This window comes from Meriones unguiculatus, chromosome 8, assembly GCF_030254825.1.
Source record: "Meriones unguiculatus strain TT.TT164.6M chromosome 8, Bangor_MerUng_6.1, whole genome shotgun sequence".
NCBI classification, from domain to species: Eukaryota; Metazoa; Chordata; class Mammalia; order Rodentia; family Muridae; genus Meriones; species Meriones unguiculatus.
The window spans coordinates 27,164,870-27,183,970 of record NC_083356.1 but is presented as its reverse complement, the minus strand read 5'-3'; the positions used below and the strand labels follow the sequence as shown (position 1 = coordinate 27,183,970).

At 41.9% G+C, this 19,101-nt stretch overlaps 1 protein-coding gene across 23 annotated transcripts in view; it reads right to left on the bottom strand.

The window, feature by feature from the left end:
• Positions 1–19,101, bottom strand: part of Ptk2 (protein tyrosine kinase 2) — a 207,450-nt gene that overhangs the window by 33,228 nt on the left and 155,121 nt on the right. For 21 of the 23 annotated variants that reach the window (XM_060389301.1, XM_060389300.1, XM_060389308.1 and 18 more), the window contains 3 exons: positions 18,067–18,156; positions 15,564–15,768; positions 3,417–3,528 (listed from right to left, as the gene is read on the bottom strand). In XM_060389301.1, the coding sequence (XP_060245284.1) occupies positions 3,417–3,528; positions 15,564–15,768; positions 18,067–18,156 (407 nt within the window). Of the gene's footprint in view, positions 1–3,416; positions 3,529–4,017; positions 4,039–4,066; positions 4,412–15,563; positions 15,769–18,066; positions 18,157–19,101 lie in introns of those variants that run through there. The other 2 variants (XM_060389311.1, XM_060389312.1) reach the window with 2 other exon arrangements.

The window sequence follows — 19,101 nt, the reverse complement described above, 5'->3', positions numbered from 1 at the left end:
TCACACAGCTGTGCAACTAGAAATGGAATTGTTCTGGAGATGGAAGATGGAATCTAGGCTACAGTTGTCAGGCAACTGCTCTACTTCTGGGCTATATACCCACAGTCAGGAAAACGCTGTGCCCCTAAGTTTTTCAGCACAATTGTGAACATAGTTTCCTAATACTATACCCCAAATCACTAAACAAATGTTTCTTAAAACCAAGGGCCAGTGTGGCATCTCAACCTCATAACTAATCTGCTATATTAAAATTCATGACTCTGGCTTGTATTTTTTGTTGTTAATTTTTTGAGATGAAGTCTTGATATGCAGCCCTATCAATATGTCCGCAAACATGGTATCTTCTGCATTAGCCTTGGGATGTGGGATGGCAAGCATGAGCCACTACACCTTGCTTTTACCTTTGATGGTCGATTTACCTATGTGTGATTCTGTCACATCCCACTAGCCATCTGGAAAGCATTAGTTCACTAAGTTACACAGACCATCTCACTATAATACATTTAGAAGGCAGGATGTAATTCTGTTGTGAAACACTGTCCTCCAGGAAAACTGCCACCTTTATCAGGGCAGCTCTGACTACTTGTAAGAGCCCCTCAAGGTCCTGCTTGTTGATGTAGCATCATACAATTGGTTTACTCCTCTGTACCTCCCTGCCAGGTATATATAATTCAGAGCCAGTTGCACATGGCTTTGGCTATGCTAGAGAATATAGTATGGAAGGTTAATTGAAGCTTCTGTGACAGTGTGGGACTTGGTAATGATGCGGCTGTTTTGGGGTCACCCATCCCCCTGTAAGCAGCCTCTCCCAATATTCTGTGGGAAAGACCAATATTATCACCTGGTCTAGCAAGCTGGACTTGGTCACTGCAGCTCTTTCTGGAGGGAACAGATGTCTGTTTGCAAACCCCAGGAAGTTAACACAACCACCTCTAACAATTATGTGTTAATATTGCAACGAGCCCTCCAAAAGAGCCTGTCAACCTGGAAATTATCATGATCAAGGTGCTAAGTTTTTATTATGTTTTGTTTTGAGACAGTGTTTCTTACATAGCCCTGGATTTCCTGGAACTAGCACTGAAGACCAGGCTGGTCTCAAACTCCCAGAAATCTGCCCGCTTCTGCCTCCTGAGTGCTACAATTAAAGGTGTGTACCACCACTAGCTGCCTGCTAAGTTTTTCAAAACTATAATTTTTGCTTGAAAATTCAAGTTTTAGAAATGGTTTTCACTGAAGTGAGGGCTTCACTTTTTATTTTTTCAGAAAATGTCCACCAAATCCATCAATCTGAAGAGCATATTCTTCTAGTACATGCTAGATAGGCCTTCACTTAATATTGTACCACTTCAGAGCCATTCTTCCATAAACTGTGAGTTTTTCTTAGTGTAATAAGTGTGGTTGGAGATGTGTTCGCTGGTGAAGTGTGGTGACAATGACTGATCTTTGCTTAAGGTCTCTATATTCCCACTCACGCAATTGCCAGAGAAGTAAAAGAGGAAATAATTCTTTGTGTAACTAGGAGCCTAGATTTGGTCTCACAGCCTAGGCAATGGTCACCTGAGTGTGTGAAGCTGTGTCCCCAAGAAAGTGCAGTGAACTGGATCGGGGGCATATGCTGGCCTCTGCTTTAAACAAAGAAATGGGGGTGGGGAGCAGAAGAAACATGAAGAATGCCTCAGAATATGAATTTGGAAAGACTAGTGGGAGAACTGAGTAAATAGGTGAAAGATACTTAGAACTTTATGAGCCAGTCTTTCTATTTGAAACACAAAAGAAGCCAAACCACTTCTAACACCTGAGTTTAATTTAAAAAGTCTGCTGAAAGTTTGAAAGTGTTAAAAACCCAACAAATTATAAGGAAAAGTTAAAGATAGCCAGGCACTGTTTATCTTTCCCACAGTGTAGTCTCTGTGGAAAAGTTACTCTAAACTCAGAGAAGGGCCACCTGCTACATTTCCACCAATGTCTCCAAGAGGCAGGAGTACTAATATCTCCATCCTATAAACTAAGAGAATGAGGTTTACAGTAATTGGGCATATGCCATCATTAGACTATTACCAGCCAAACCTCAGATAAAGAGAGTTGCTTGAACCCTGGCCTGAGAAATAAGTGATGAGATTTCTCTTGCTTCCCAATATGGGATTATTCTTAGTTGTCACAGAATTAAGACAAGAATTTGGGAGGCTGAGGCAGGAGGCAAAAAACCAAAAAGCCCCAAATCAAATTAAAACAAAACTTCACAGACAAAAGGTAAACAACCCACAGAGGGCCATATGTTCTGGGATGAAGAGATGGTGCCTCTTCTGTAGTTAAGGAAGGATTTTGTTGTTGTTAAATTGGGAACAACATCTGGTTCTTCAATGCCTGTCTCAAAGTACCATTCCCTCAAGTGATGGGTTTTACCCTCTGTGAAGGGCTGGGTCCACAAGGCTCCCTGGCTTGTAGACTGAGTTGGGCTTATCACCTATGCTCATTTCCAGGGTGTGTGACGTTCACTACTTCATAGCTCAACATGGGACTACCATATAATTTCAGACATGACAGAACACCTAGTACAACACACACAAGATTCCTGTGTTTCCGTATTCCTACTTTTCAAAAGAAAATATAGTGTCAACCTATATTTTTAGCTAATCAAGTATATCATACAGCAGAAAACAACTTTAAAAAAAAAAGGCCTTTTGTCTTTTTACTTTTTCAGAAAAAGGTATGAACTGGATTGTTGTATGAAGCGTCTACCCCATCCAAAACAAAAGGGATGTGAAAACTTTTTAATGTATGCAAAGTGACAAGGGCCACCTGTTGTCCCAAATCTACAACCACTGCTCAGCTATTGTAAAAAGGTAGTGGCCTTCCTCCCCCAGTTAGAGAGAGGAGAGAGAAAATCCGGAAGCAACAAGAGAAGGCCAGGTGCCACATCATGCTAGGCGTGACAAAGGCTTGAGAGCAATGTAGTACCCTCCCCCCAACACCTAGCCACCAGCCACAACCCAGAAGCAGGACACAAAGCTCCAGCAAAACCAAAGCAAAAAGGGTGCAGGTGGGTAGAAGTGCACTTATTTGAAATAAACTCCTAGTGCTGGTGGCCTCATCTGATGTTTTAAACCCTGACTGACTAGGAAATCCCCAATTCTCTTGCCAACAAGAGAAAAAGGCAAGTCCCACCTACACCTCCTGGGAGCACTACGAGGAGGGAAGGGCAGTTTCACATCAAGTCTCTCACCGCCGCTGGCTTCCCCAGCTTCTACAGGGTGAGCAGCACATTGGGCAATCTACAGAGAGGAGGGTGAATAAGTTACAATGCCTACTCCTCCAATGACTTGGGGGCTCACCGCACAGACAACAGTATCTACTTCCATAAACTTCAGAACTTAGTTCAAGAGGACCCTCAAAGCTAGGGCAGGAACCTCCGTTACCTTGGGTGGTGCTTCATCAGACCCTCCAGAGTCCCAGGACACAGTAGCCTGTCTTCTTGACTCCATCCTCATCCGTTCTTCTTGCTGTACCTTCTCTTCCTCCAGGATTGTGCTGAAGAAACAACACATTAGGTTAAGGGGTGCTGACAGCCAATCAACCACCCCACTCATCTAAGAGACAATAGTTACTCCCAGTAGAAGACACACACAGAGAAAGGAGCCTAAACACACAGGTTTCTAGACTCACACAAAAGGATTTTAGAAAGGCCATGGTGCCGATCGGTAAGTCCACTTAAATACATAGCCATAGGTAACAAAGACAGCTTGTAAGAAAAAGACCCTGGTGAAACAAAGACCAGGCAAGATGAATTGTATGCACGCTAGAGTTTATTCTGTGCAGAACAGAACTCGGAGAGATTCCCAAGCACCTCTACTATCAAGCAGCTACATGTCTCCGGCAGAATGCATGAAAGCAGATTCCCACATAGCTCCAACTCACCACCAGTACATGGTCAAGAGGCCAAGATCTCCCCACTAGCTCAGTACAATAGTGTACTAACTTTTGCATCAAGAATTCAAGGAAAACTGCAGCAGTACTTACAGGTGCGTCTAAAACACTGCCTGTTCTAAACTGGAAATGCCCCACTTACCACTACCAGGCTGCACAGCGGCCTCCGCGGCAATGCGGGCGGCGTCTCAGTCCTGGCTGTGTGCCATCCTGTAAACGCCTCAGAATGCAGCCTGGAGAGTGTGGTCAGCCCCACTATTCCCCACCGCCTCCTTGGGGCTTGGCAGGCGGCAGGCCTTTGAAATCTTCATCTTAAATGTGGCAACAATTGGCGCTTTGCTCCATGCCTGTAACCTGGAGTTCTAATAATGAGGCTCATTCACAGATTCTGGCCCTTGGCAGCCAGATGCAGTAAATAACCACCCAGAATTACTCAGGAAACAGTGACATCAGCTGCACAGACTCCTTCTAATCTGGGAATCTGCCTGACTGTTTAAAAAGACATTCCTGCCGGATGAAGGCTGGAGCCTGCTCCTCTCAGTCATCTCCCGAATCAGGAACAGACAGACAAAATTCATTCCATAGCTGGCCTTGAGTCAGCAAGCCGTCACTATCGCAGATACTAAGGAAGTTTTCTTCTTAAAGGAAAAGATCACTGCTTCTCTAAAGAGGAGCAGTAGAACAAACCCACATATAGCACGTAACCTTAAATTTTAAATATTCTTAGTGGCACAGGATGAGGCTCAGTGGGAGAGTACTTGTCTACAAATGTGAGGCGCTCAGGTTCAAGTCTAAGCACCACTTCTCTTTACAGGCTATCCACAGAGAGCTGTTAAACCCAAAAAGCTTTTCAAAGTGGATAAAAACCCTGACAGCTCCTCATTAAGTAATGTCCCCAGCAGCCAATGGCTAGCACACATACAAGGGTCAAAAATCAAATTACAGCTTTAAGTATAAAAGAGCATCAATGTCTTGGCAAATTCACTTACACTCTTATTTCTAAGTCTGCAGTCAGCTTTCACAGGCCTGCACAGCCTACACATGCTTTTGAATGTACTGCCACATACAGAACACAAATGTCCTCAGCAATAGCTTCACTGGGATCCATGAGCTCCCCAGTGGAAACATAAGCAATTCAACTTAGGTTCCCAGATCACAGGCGTACTGTTATTGTAGCTCCGTGGCTAAGGGAGAGTGTGCATAGGGATGAGTGGGGACCTGTATAGAGTAGGCATTGCCTGGGCAAGGGGCGCACTGGCTGAGCTTACAGTTGGCTGGCCAGCAGGCCACTTTTTTGAAGGCCCAGTTTGAAACCGGAGAGCAGCACATTCTGGTAAGATCTCCAGAGCCCTGCTCTCTAGCACAAACACCAGGTAACAGATCCTGACACTTTACAAATTAATAAAACTAAAATGCCCAACAAAATCACAGTAAAAAAAAAAAAATAACAACAAAAACTAAAGCCCTTTCTTCTACTTCTTGAACCAAACTAAAACACAGACAGGCAGTAAAAAGGCTAAGTGGGACCTTTCTTTCAAGCAATGGAAAGTCCCCATGGCCTATTTTACAGCTCTATGAAATGGGTTGCCTGCTCTATTGTACACGGATCTGCTGAGACCTCAAACAGGTGCTATGAGGTATTTTGCTATAATAATATTTTCAGGCTACACCAGGCCAGTCTCTCCTGTCCAGTTACTGGCCCCCTTTTCTGATCACCTTGAATTTACTGCCTGAATCTTCCTTTCAGTGCTTAATCATATAGTGTAAGTTTGCTGCACTGTTTAAGCATGAATCAACAGAGCATTTGCACACTAGTGAAGTTCCAATCAAGTATGCCAGACTTACATCTCAAAGAGTGCAAAGATAACTGAGAAGCTATTCTTTCCATCTCAACATTCACTCTCATACCAGATATAGCATGTCAAATACTCCCACAAATCCATAACTTGTTGCTCAGAGAAGCCAGGAATATAAATAAACCCTAAAGATCTGTTTGACATTGGGTGGCTAGCCCACAGACGGGGGCCCCACAGAGTCACCCTCTGCAGCTGCTAATAGTCAAGGCACCAAAGGAGGATGTGTAGGTCATGGAGGTCAAATTGCAGCATATTTTCCCAAACTCACAATATTTTTAATAGTGATACATTCCACTGGAGAGCTTTTAGCTGCCTAATGTACATGGGCAATAAGCCCATGGTTTTTCCTGGATGGAGGTTTACAAGTTGTTAATTTGCAAAATGGATGGAGAAAAAAAAAAAAGCTGAGACTTCTCGTTTAGAAAAACATGATAATTATGCTTGCTTATTTGTAGAACAGAGATAGGAAAAGAGTCCTAAAAGGAAAAAGGAGAATATTATTTAATATTAAATCTATTTTTTGTTTCCCTCACTTGAGAAGAAAAGTCACCAAAGCAGCCAACTTACTGTCAAGGCCACAGAGACTATGAGAAGTGTTCTGACTTTCTTTTTTGGCCTCACAACTCCACTGGCAGTCAAGCACAGGAATCTTCTAACTTTACCTTCTGGAGCAACCAAATGGATACAGAACAAAGAAGTGGTGCCCTAGGCCCTTGTTTCTAGAACAAATAGCCACGTCTCCAGCCAAGGATGTATCATAAATGCTTAAGGACACTTGGTGGCTGGGGTTCAAATTCTTTGGCTACCCCAAAGGAAAAGGCAACAGTGGGGAGTTATTTTCCCTATCAAGCTCTTCAATCATTCACAATCAAGAAGAGCACCATGATGGAGAAACACACAAACACACCAGTAAATCCAAGTTGGTTCCACACTCCTCATGCCTTAAAGCCAGTAAAAGAAGGAATTTTTATATTTCCCTTTCCCCCTGTCGTGGTACTAGAGATAGAACCTAGGCCTCATACATGCCATCCCTGGCCCCATTTCATCTCTATCCTATGAGTTACTGTGGTACAAACTCTTCTCTTTGAAATTATAAAACATTTATTTTTAAAGATTAAAAAAAACACATTGCCTTATTTGATATAAGAAAAAAAAAACTTGAAAAAATGATTGAACTCTAATCACCAAAACAAAGGATTAGTATCACAACATTTGCTTTGGATACAAACTCAGTCTGGGTCTGCAGTTATTTAAGTGGGTCTGGAAAATACCCAGAGAAATAACAGCAGTAAATCCAAAGGAAAAGGCTAGAGGGAAAGGCTTGCTCTGGCAAGTTCACGGGAATACCAGTTCTGAAACATGATCTCTTACAGTTACTAAACACTGCCTCACCACAAAGGAATGGACTTGACCTTTCCACAAACCGGGGGTGTCCTTGCAGGAAACAAGCCTACAGCTTGAGCTGGGCTTGTGAGAGCAGATAGACTGCTCCAGTGGTGCTGGCACATGGCAACTGTCTCTTCCTTGATGATGCAACTTACACAATGGGAAACAGGCTCTGCTGTTCGATTGCTGTGTTAACCACCTCAAGTCTGTTTTTTTTAATTAGAATTTTTAAATTATTTTATGTGTATGCGTATTTTGTCTACATGTATGTCTGTTTACCATGTGTGTGAGGCTAAAAGGATATGTTAGATTAGTTGGAATTAATGTGGGTGTTGAGACTTGAACTTGGGTCTTCTGAAAGAGCAGCTCTGTGACCCATTTTGAAGAGGGAAACCAAATAAAAACCTTCAAAAAAATTGAAGGAAGTAGACTCTAATAAGAATTCAGATGTTGGAATTAGTAGATAATGATTTTAAAGAAGTTCAAGGACGTAAGAAAAAATTGTTTAGAATTTTAAAATAAAATTATAAAGAGTCAAGTAGTAATTCCACATCGGAAGATATAGTATCTGAGGTAAAAAGCTCAATAATTGGTAGGACATAAATGAGAGGAGTTACAGAACTTGAAGAAATTACAAACTGAAAGACAGAAAAAAAGAACAAAGGAGAGGAAGGGAAAAGAGGAGACCACTTAGGGCAGGAGAGGTGCTGGGGCTGGACCTGAGGATGCTATCTGTGCCTATGATCTCAGCAGCTGGGAAGCTAAGGCAGGCAGGAGGATCTCTGAGTTCAGGACCATATAGTGAGTTCTAGGACAGCTTAGGGAACAAAGGGAGGCCTTATTCAAAAGCAAAATCCACAAACAAGTAAGCAAAACAAATCAACCGAAATAACATGTAACTGGAATCTACCAAAACGACGAGAGAAATAAAACAGAAAAAAATCATTAGACTATTTTTAATACCATATATATGAATATGATGTGTGTAGGTGGGCATGTGCACAATGAAACACATCTGAAGGCCAATTCTGTAGAGTTAGCACACTCCTTCTTCCTTTACAAGGGTTCTAAGGATTGCATAGCAAGTTCCTACACTGGCTGAGGTACTTTGCCTGACCTAGAAAAATTTGTCTTAAGAAACAATGGGGGTGGGGTGCGAAGGAGGGAGAAATGGCTCAGAGAATAAAGCACTTGTCAGAAAGTATGGGGCTAGTGACCCCTCTTCCCATGTTCTCATATATATATCACATACAGATGAATAAAAGAGCATAAGGGATTGAGATAATGGTAAACCAGCCTCTGCATTTTCATGAACTCTGATTATTAACTCCATACAGACAATAAAATGTTAAAGATGTATGTTACAATTTCCAGTATTAACACTAAAAGTAAAATATAAATTTGAGAAAGAGTGAGGGAGATGCTGGCTTCAGAGGGCTTCTCTTTTTTTGGTCAGGCTTTAGGCCTTTCTCTTCCTTCCATACCCACTCATAGGTTCTTACCAGATAGATCAGGCAGGCCTCAAACTTGCAAACTTCCTGCCTTCAACCCCAATGTACTAGAATTAAATGCTTGACTTTTCCTTTGATATTCCTAAATTCATGTACTTGTTCTCTCCATCTAATTTCATTTCTTTACCCTGTTGGCAAGTTCAAGCATAGGAAAAACGACCTAGAAAAGTCTCGGACACCTCACTTTGCAGAGAGGAAGAGAGACATTTGTGATTAGGAACACTAACTCTGAAGATAAAATTTAGTACACGGTATCAAGACAAAATAAGGAGAGAGTGTGAAGAGAAAGAAAATGGCAAAAGAACTATGATAGCTGCAGTAGATCAGTTTGACAGCTTCACTGGGGTCACAGGATGCTTTGGGTGGTAGACAGCAAACGTGAGTTAGAGCTGAGATACCACTCCATCATTCCAGAGGTCTCCTACTACAAACAAAACAGGCAGTGGGAAGTGATTAGAGCAGAAATAAGTATAGGAGAGATAAAGAAACTGTTGAAGATAGGTGCACTGTGGAAGAGGTAAGAAAACAGGGGTCCAGAAGGGTAAAATTAGGGTGAACCTTGATTCTGCCCTTTTGGAGCTGTGTAGTCTAAGCCATATGACTTGTAAACATCAGGTTCTTCTACAAGGGGCAAGGGTGTCCCCCTTTGGATGATTTGTGCAATCTGGGAAATCCAGATACCTTACATATCAAATATTTATGAATCTTAACAGTAGCAAATTTACAGTTCTAAAGTAACAACTAATTAATTTTATGGTTGGGGGAAAAGCATTTCTGATGGGAAAGGCATTAGGTAAGAAACATAATTTTAAAAGGAATCAACTTAAAACTTTGCTTGCAATTCCTACTAAATTCAAATGGACGATCTACATTTCATTTCTTGGAAGGCTGAAGATGCTACAGGTATCTGAAGAAATAAAATGGGCTTGGGGGAAACAGACAACAGACTTTTCTTTTGAATAATATTTGGCTCCCAGATGATGGCACCTAGGAAGAAGCCACTGGCACGAAGACTAAGGGGGTATTGGCGAGACACCATCTTTGAACTGGGAATTACTTTAAAAAGTGCACAGTATCCTCTACTGTTAAGTCAACACAGGCACTAGATTCAAAAATTGCCAAGTAGGACAAGTGGAGGACCACAAAATGTTACAGCACAAATTTAAGAGAACAAGGGTTCCTATACCAGTAGCAAGAAAGGCTTGTCTTAAAATTAAATTAAATTCTAGTACACTGTCCTAAGGGCTCTGTACATCATAACTTTAGATATGAAAAGCTTTACCATTCATACTGCCTACCAGGCTAACTGCATATGTGTTTACACTTGCAATGTAAGGTTTTGATAAACTGTCTTATTTCACCCTTAAAAAAACAAAAACAAAACAAACAAACAAAAACCCACTATGGGGCAGTATCTGTGACACTGTTCCTACAGGAAAGCTAAATAACTTGTCACAGCTTAAGTATTTCTTGAAAATTTTGCACTCTCACCCCTCTAGAGTTATCACTCAATTAACTAGCTAACACAACCCGGCAGCCTCACAGGCCAACTGAAGTTCCCAGTTGAGTTCTTGAGGATACGACACCAAGACACAACATGAAAAAACTTTTTGACTGCAGCCATCCGACTAAGTTGTAGTCCAGACCAAATAAAGACTCATCCAAAGGCCAGCACTGATAAAGCTAAACAGTAGAGCCTCACAACAGAAAGCTAAACAAAAACTCCAAAGCCCAACCATACACATAACATACACATCTCAAAATCCCCACAGCCTCAAGCTGGAACCAAGGTTCTGGTTTTAGCATGGATTTAGTGCAGGCTCCCAGCCTGCATAAAGTCAACTCTATAGACTCCACTTTGCCATCAACATTCATCTGTGCCCCACTGTCTCTGAGATTACTGTGGCTAGAGAAAAAAAACCAAAAAAGTAGCATATTTAAGAGCCAAGTAAACAGCCCACAGTAAACACCCTGAAAGTGGGTGATACTGTCATTCCTTCTTGTACAATGCCTTTCTTTAACCTCAACACCAACCAAGTGCTCTCTGATCCAAAAAGACAGTATCTTAGTACCTGCTAGCCATGTGACATCAAGGTAGTAGAATGTGTTGTTAGAAACAGTGATGAAAATCCCAACCATTCTACACTACCAATAAGGACCCAGGAGCCAGATGCTAGGGTGAAAACCTGCTAGCTCAGAGAGGCACAGAAAGCACCCAGCTGAGTGACCTTCCTTTTCAGCTCAGGTGTAGATGGGGGAAAAAAAAGGCTCAATAATACAACTGACAACCCAGGAGGAAAAGGCCAAAAAAAACCCAAGGCCGAAGGCTTGCTAGTTCAAAGCCCCAAAAGCCAGGGAGCTAAGGAGCTGAAGCCTAAGCTAAAGCCAGAGCTTGAGCTAAAATCTGTTTCTTCTACATGCTGTCTTAAATACCCCTCAACTCAATCTTTAATCCCTGTCAACTGGTTTCTTACTCCCCCTCTTGACCTAGGTATACAGAGAGCTCTTGGATTAAAGGTATGTGCTAGAGGTGGGTGAACCACACCATAATCACCTGTTTACAATGAACAGAAAGTTCTTAGATTAAAGGTGTTAAGACTCAATCAAACCAAACAATAAACAGGGTTTTAGAGTTCACAATTTTGGGGTTCACAATGGGATCAAGTATCCTACAACAAGGATGCTTACAACAATGGCCTCTGATGGCTTCCTGAGTTGCAGCCTGTGCTCAGGTCAAGTACCTCACTACAGTTTTAATCTTCTGTTTTATAAAACATCTGGGACAATGCTGACTCCCTCAGCAAGGGCAGCAATGATGGCCTGTGGCACAATGCTAGGGTAACAAAAAGCATCAATTATTGTCACTTTTTGATGTTGTGGCTGTGGAGTTCACTACAAAGGCCAGACCTCTGATAACAACACATACGCTCTTTCTGAAGAGCTCAGCGACAGACAGCAGCTCAGGACACACACCTTCCTAATCAGCGGGTACATGCTCTTTACAACAGAGAGGTACTGGTAAACTGTTTTACTTACTACTTACATTTATCCTCTTACTTTGTATGAACAGAGATTACTTAGAAACAAGTGTCACTATCCAAAGGCTAAAGAACAGAACAAAACCTGTAAAAACAACTACTATCACTACAACTCAAGTTTGAAAACTGTCAATGTCAACCTGTGTAGACCAGGTGTATAGCTCCAAGATTGTGCACATATATAACTGACAGCATATCCTCCAGTTCAGATGCTGCTGTATTCATGAGCTACTAGTTTTTCAGTTCCAAGCTGAAAAGTACCCCAACTTCCACCACCACCAAGAGTATCAAATTAACAATGGTGCATTTATCATTCAAAAATGGGACTTTATGTATCAGTGACAGTGGCATAGAGGAAGAGACAGGACTACCAGAATACCACAGATGACCACACAACTAAGCTTTAAGCAAAAGAGGCCACACATAAATCCTGTGTACCCACCAATACCCTGAACATGAATGAAGGTCAAAGATGGAAGAAGCAGCTGACTGCTAGGACAGTGGCACAGAACGGCAGCTCCAGTGGAGCTCTGAACTACAAATCTTTTACTTTGGACACTGGTTCCCAGTCATGTACAATTTGTGAAAATGCACTAAAGTGACCACTCAGCTTTCAACTCAGTTGTTGGTGTGTTTATTCTATCAATAAACCCCAAAGGGTGCACAGAAGCTATGGTACCAAGCCAGACTGGTGGTTTTGCTTGTCTTATTGCCCTCATTATTTACAATGGACTTGAGGAACTGAATTTGAGCTAATCACACTCGCAGATGGTCTTTATTATGTGGCACAGCTGTTTTATTCCAAGACATCATTGCTAGGAAATGCTCATTTTGAGCAGAAGCTCCAAAAGCTCTTTATTATGGTTCCATGACCCAAGAAGGACTTTCCAATATAAATGTTTAATGTATATTATATCTGCCAGTCATGAAACAACAACAAAATGCTAGGGGCACATGAGAAATTTTTACTGACCATGTTAAAACACTGACACTGAGCAACTGTTTGTGCCTAACAGAAATGCCAACAGCTAATCTCAGTCTGCATCTCCATGAGTTCACCCTCGTGAGCATGGAAAAGAACACAAAGAAGACAGCTTCCTTGGATCTCAGGGACCCACTCAAGAAAGTCTGCCTGAGAAATCTTGCTAAGTCTTGGGTTAACAAGAACCTATAGGTGCCCTTTCTTACTCTCACTCACAGTGAACACATAGTTCAGTAATGGATGCTGCAGTGATGAGTCTGTCAAAGGGTTCCTTAAAAGAAACATGTTTGACTTCCTTGTGTGTCAAAGGGCTACCTGCTTCTTTGGTAAAGCCTTGGATGTAAGAAAAATGAAATAAACCTCAATAACAGAAGTCATTTAATTATTGTGACACATTGCTCATGCACAACCCAGTAAGAAATTGTATTATAAAATACATAGTACAAATGTCTTATGTTGGCCATACTGCAAATGTTCCAAAGGTGAAGTCCAACTCCACTGCAAATGTGTTCAATGAGTATTAAGATAGCCATGCCTACAGTAGAAGCACGTGTGCACAGTGTTCCTGGCAGGAGTTGAGTATGACGATCCCTGTCCTCAAGGAGCCTCAGTCTAGTAGGAAGGAGACATACTAGACTGTGAGCTCCTCGAGGGCAGGAAAGCGCTCCGTCATCTGTGCCCCGTGCCCAGCAAATGAGCAGTCCAGGTGCAGCTGGATGGAGCATGGCTAACCCAAGAGAGCTATAAGGACTTGAAAAGCAGGCTGTGAAGTCACAGAAGGGCCAGGGCACAGAAGCTAAGAAAAATGGAAGGGTTCTGCAGGTAGAGGAGGCATTTCATTATATGAAGAGTTTGGCCTTGTTGTGAGGAAGGGATCAAGACATTCTCAGGTCTTAAATGTATCCTTTCAGCTTTTGCTGGACAAAAAAGGTTACAGGAAGCCAGTGCAAGGTGCTTGAGCAGCAATACTTTCCTAGAAAGTCATACTAAGCCAGTTAGTGCTGAGAGATGAGAAGGACGGCACTGAAGAAGCTCGCTTAGAGAAGGAACAGCTCTGCTTCTTGGACAGTATGACACACTGCAGGCAACTTACACTGGAACTTTGAGACTTGACAGCAAGGCAAGCCCAAAGCTATAAATAGAGGGAGAAGCAATGCCTTTGAGTGTAACAGGCAGAGGTAGAGCAGAAAAATGGCCAGTCTAGGTAGAGAACATAGAAAATCATGTCTGTAAGGAAAGGAGATAGTGAGTAGTCAGGAGGCAGAAACATCAGGCTGGTAAAGTCAGCAAAGAAGTGGGTACAGATAGTGTGATGGATCACCTATCGGAAAGAGGACGATTTCAAGGCTAGAATCTGTCAAGATCATAAAGGAGTTGAGCAAAAACAACCAGCAAAACAAACATAGCTACTGAGCAAAGCATCTGTTAACAGTGACAACATGGAATACAAAACAATTAAAGACTCAGGGTTTCGGGTACAAGAAAACTCAAGAGGAAGGACTACAGCTGCTGGAGGCATCCAAAGGCTGATCATGAGAAAGGTAGGATAAAGCTGTGGCAGGAAGGGGAGCCATACTCACGGGTAAGAGTGGAGGGGACGAAGACAGTAGTTGGTCTTGTGGAATGGGAGCTTACTGCACTAAATGAACACAGCAGCCTTTGTCTCTGTATTGTGACTACTGAGCTCTCTAGGTTGAAGATACAAATGTGCTTTGCAAACATTGCTCACTGAATAAAATGCCTACCTCTCCTATGGGGCCTGGCTTCTTTGATATACTCCCACAAGGAGACTCAGTGAAAGATAGCTCCTGAGAATCTACTGCAGTAGTAGATGAACATTATGTCCTGTGGCAGCTGGAGATGTTTTTGAAAACAATATAGCCAGTAAACAAAGAAATCAAGCTCAGGGAAGTCCCCTGAAAGTGAGAGAAGGTGCCAGTACATACTAATCCAAAGAACTATCTGTGTGGTTGGGCTGCAAATTATATATATTGAAACACATGACTCATCAATGTGTTAGTTCAGTCCAAATTAACTTAACAAAGTTTTCATCAGTTACTTGGTGCCCAGAGTTAACCCCAGCACTGAAATGCAGAAATGAGTAGGACACAGTGGCAACTATCAGGTGAGTCATGGGGAGGAACACAGACAAGCCAACCTGGATTTTCTCAGTACCAGAATCAGGTAGTCTGAAGATGCTTCTTTGAGGGACTCAGCACAAATCTTGTTTCTGTGTGAGCTTCCAGAGCACTGGTAACTCCTAGAGACCTAATGCCTACCAGGGCCTGGCACAAAATTCCCAAACAAATGACAGATGTTTTAAATACAACAGCTGAAGTTCTGAAAAGATGCCAAAGTAAGAGCTCTGTCTTTGGGAATTGCGGTTGATGGGGGAGTTTACTGGACGAGGGAACATCTCGGCTGGATTCTGAAGACTGAACCAGGAGCTCATTTAGTAGCAAAGGGAGACCAAGAATAAAGCATGTGAAAAGGTCATGAGCTATACAGCAAGAGTTATAAAACAGTCAGGTGTAGCTTGTACACAAAAGGCCAGCAAGGGGTTGTCTGAGATGAGATTGGAGATGCAAGCTGGGTAAAAATAATGATCAGTTTGATAAAATCCTGCTAAGTCAGAAGCCAGGGGAAAGAAATAGATCATAATCAGAGCTTCAGTAAGAACTGAAGATCTAATTCATTGACAGATCTAACATAAGTAACAAAACATACAAATCAAATTCCAAAGTATCTGTGTCCTGAAGAAGCAGTTCCACCTTAAATATGCTGACACAACCATCTCAGAAATGACTGCGGAGAAGAGAAGCAGCAAACCTGCCCCCACCCCAGGCCCTCGCCGCCCCACTCCTACCTGAGCTGAGCTTTAAGTTCAGTAAACCTGGGCCGCCTGCTGGGGTCATAGGCCCAGCATTTCGTCATAAGGCTGTAGAGGGTGGGAGGACAATTTGGAGGCATTGGTAATCTTTCCCCATTTTCAATTCGACCGATCACATCATTGTTCTTCACTCCTTGAAAAGGCTTCACGCCATGCATCAGTATCTCCCACATACACACACCTGTGGAGTGGGAACGAAAACAGTGCAGTGAGCTCAGCACCCAGAGAGAAAGGCCCAGGCTACAGGGACCAGATAGGCAAGCTGGCGGATCTAGCCTAAAAGTTTCAGTCAGTGCCAAAACAAAGCTGAAGAGCAACAGCTAGCTTATGTGGCACAAAGAACATCAAAGTCAGAACTTCCTCAGTGGCTTATTTCTGAAAATTCTGGATTAGCAAGCAGTCTACCAGCATTATGTTCCCAGCTTTAACTAGTGCAAAAACAAACCACAGAGAACAAAAACCAAATCTCCAATGACTTTTAGACCTGCCCACTACCAAATTAGGTCCACACTGATTTTAATTACAGTCCCTAAGGCTTAACAAACAAACCAAAAAATCCTATCTTGAGCTCAAATAAGCTTGAATTTCCTCACCAAGATACATAAAAGAATTAACATCTTGTTTATACAACATCTATATCTCATCTAAAGGCCAGGATTGGACTTCAGAAGGTATACCTCATTCTCTAACCCTGGGAATCTGGGATCTGGTCATCATCTTCTTATTCACTAAAGAATCCATCTCCCGAACAAATGAACAAACCTAAAAGCACTGACACGAACAGTGGTGTCATGAGATAGGGAAATAGCACAGTAGCATGGGGTACAGGTTCTTTTCTCAGCATCCTACCAGAGCCACTCTGTATTCTGGCCCTCCTTAATTCTTGTGCCTTCTAGACAGGCCAGCTAAGGCGCTTTCCCCGTGTTTACCACAGAAATTACAATTCTTTTATATCTACTTCTATCCTCAAGCACACATTTACAAAAGATGCCCTGAGAGGAGGGTACAGAGTGAAGTTAGCCTCCAAGGAGGCAAGCCATATTATGTGTTCATTGGAACTAGATTTTTAAGTTAGTCCTAAATTTAGTTCACAGAACTAAATTTGTAAAGAGTCCCTGACAAAAATAACACACTGCTGCTGAAGACAGAGCTGTTCCTCACTGGGAACCAGGATGCATTATCAGCCACCGTACCACTGTATCATGTCTCCAGGAACCTTTCTTTGAAATTTACATGTCTCATCCTTAATTCCCAAAATGGTCTTATATTTCTTTAAATACTTTTAAATATTTTTAATATTTAAATATTTTTAAAGTTAAATCTATGATGACACTGATTGTAAGTGGTAAATACTATTATATGACAAAATGGAAAATCACAGCTAGTGATTTATGAGGTAATTATTTTCTTAACATTTAGATTTTCTTACCAAGAGAAAAACCTTTTTAAATAATCACACATGAAAGAAACAATACAACTCGAACTGATAAAGTCCATATGAAGAAAATACAACTACATTAAAAAATGCCCCGATGAATATAAAAATATTCCCAAAATGCTAAAATGTGCATTTAGACTATGAAGCACAGAATCCCCTAAGATGAACATCTTGCCTTGAGGTTTGCACAGCCAACACTAACTTGCCCCTCCATTGACTGAACCTTGCTAAACCTAAGAACTAAATAGATTAAAATCAACAACAGTCAGACAGAAGAAAAAGCAAGAAAGCTTATTTGATACCTATAAAGTTAATTTTATTTCCAAGAGTTAAATAAACAATTGTATTTCTGCTCTGGAACAGTTTCAAACTTGAAACAATTTTTCCAGATATCCTACAAGAGTCACAGGTGAGTATCAGTGACAGAAAGAAAAGCAGAGTGCAGATAGACACCTGCTTTGTGAAGCTTCCTGAAAGTGGGGGCATTTTAGGTTAGATGGGGCTAAAGTGGAAAAGAGAGTATATATAAGAATAAGGCACACCAGGCAGAAAGGCCAGCATCAGGAAAGACAGTTCTGGAGACTGTAAGAAGAATCAATCACTTTATGATCACAGAAAGTATATAAGCAGGGCTGCACTTTCAATACAATAGAGTCCACAGAGCAAAGGGGAGGGCACGTATGTAAAGGCTAAGTCAAAGGAGGTGAAGAGCCAGCTCCCAAGCCAGGAGACAGGAAGCTTCAGAACAAGAGACAGGACAGGTACAAATGCTCTGAGCTGGCGGGGCCTCACAGAGCCAAAAGAACCTACATGTTGAGAATGATAGGATAGCATAAGAGAGAATACACAGAGGGAGACAAGCAGCTGTTCCCTTTGGGGAAGGCACACAGAGAAGAGCAGGAGCAGGAGCAATGACAACAAGCCATACTGACCACAGAGGATGCTGCAGCAGCATATGACAAAAGAGATGTTCATTCAGAAGGGATACACTAACTTTATTTTGTAGAATTTAGCAAAGTTTATTAAAAAAAAAATACTCACCAAACATCCACACGTCACTAGCTGAGGTAAAACGTCGAAAATTAATTGACTCTGGGGCCATCCATTTAATAGGTAATTTTCCTTTGGAGGCTAGAAGATTAATTTTAAAAAATGAATTTTCTGTTAGTTGCTTGAGTACTAACAAAGCTAGTCAAGATTTTTCGGCATCAAAATAAAAAGTATCAGCTCTGACCCATAGGTATCCATTTCTTTGGAAGAATGACTCATTTATTTGGTGCTTTGAGGGGTGAGAAGTGGCCTGCTTGGGGTAGGGTCAAGGAAACTTGGATGCCCTTCCCTTTTCATTTGAGGCAAAAATCTGTGAACGGCAGGAAGAACACACAACCCCAAGATATGAGGCTTCACAGCACCCTAAAGCACACTCACCTGCCTGGAACCCTTGCTCTACAAGTGCCCCATGTGAAGAATAGACATCTACTTGTGTAGAGGCAGTTATACTCCACCAAGCTGACCTAGCCACAGGCCCTGTGCTCCCAGGAGATACATATAAACAAATCTTGTAGTGATTATAACATTAAATCCTAAAATGAATCATGCTTGGGGGTTCTATTTGTTATAGACAAGGCTCAAACCCTGTAAGTCACTTGCTTGGGGTTATTCTAACAGAAGCTATGCTCTATCTCCTGACCATGTCAGACCTGGCTCAGACAGACTTCAGATGGAAATAGAAAGCCTAGAAAAGCTCAAAGGTTTTGCTGCCCTGTGCATGCTCTCAATCACAAAAATCATCAAGAAGTAATGTGGAGTTATAAGCTTCAGCAAAAATGTAATGAACAAAGTCGGAAGCAATGGAGGGTCAGGATTGACTGCATCTTTACCAATATGTGCAGAGCAGGAATAAATGACGGAATGAAAAACAAATGTATCAAAACAACCTCGAAAACACTCCTTCCTACCAGAGGTGAGGCACAACCTCAACAATGCTGCAGTTACTGAGTTTCCTTAAGCATAGCCAGATGTGTTACCACGAGTAATAGATGAAGCCTAGGCCAACTGCCCCGTAAACGGAAGAGA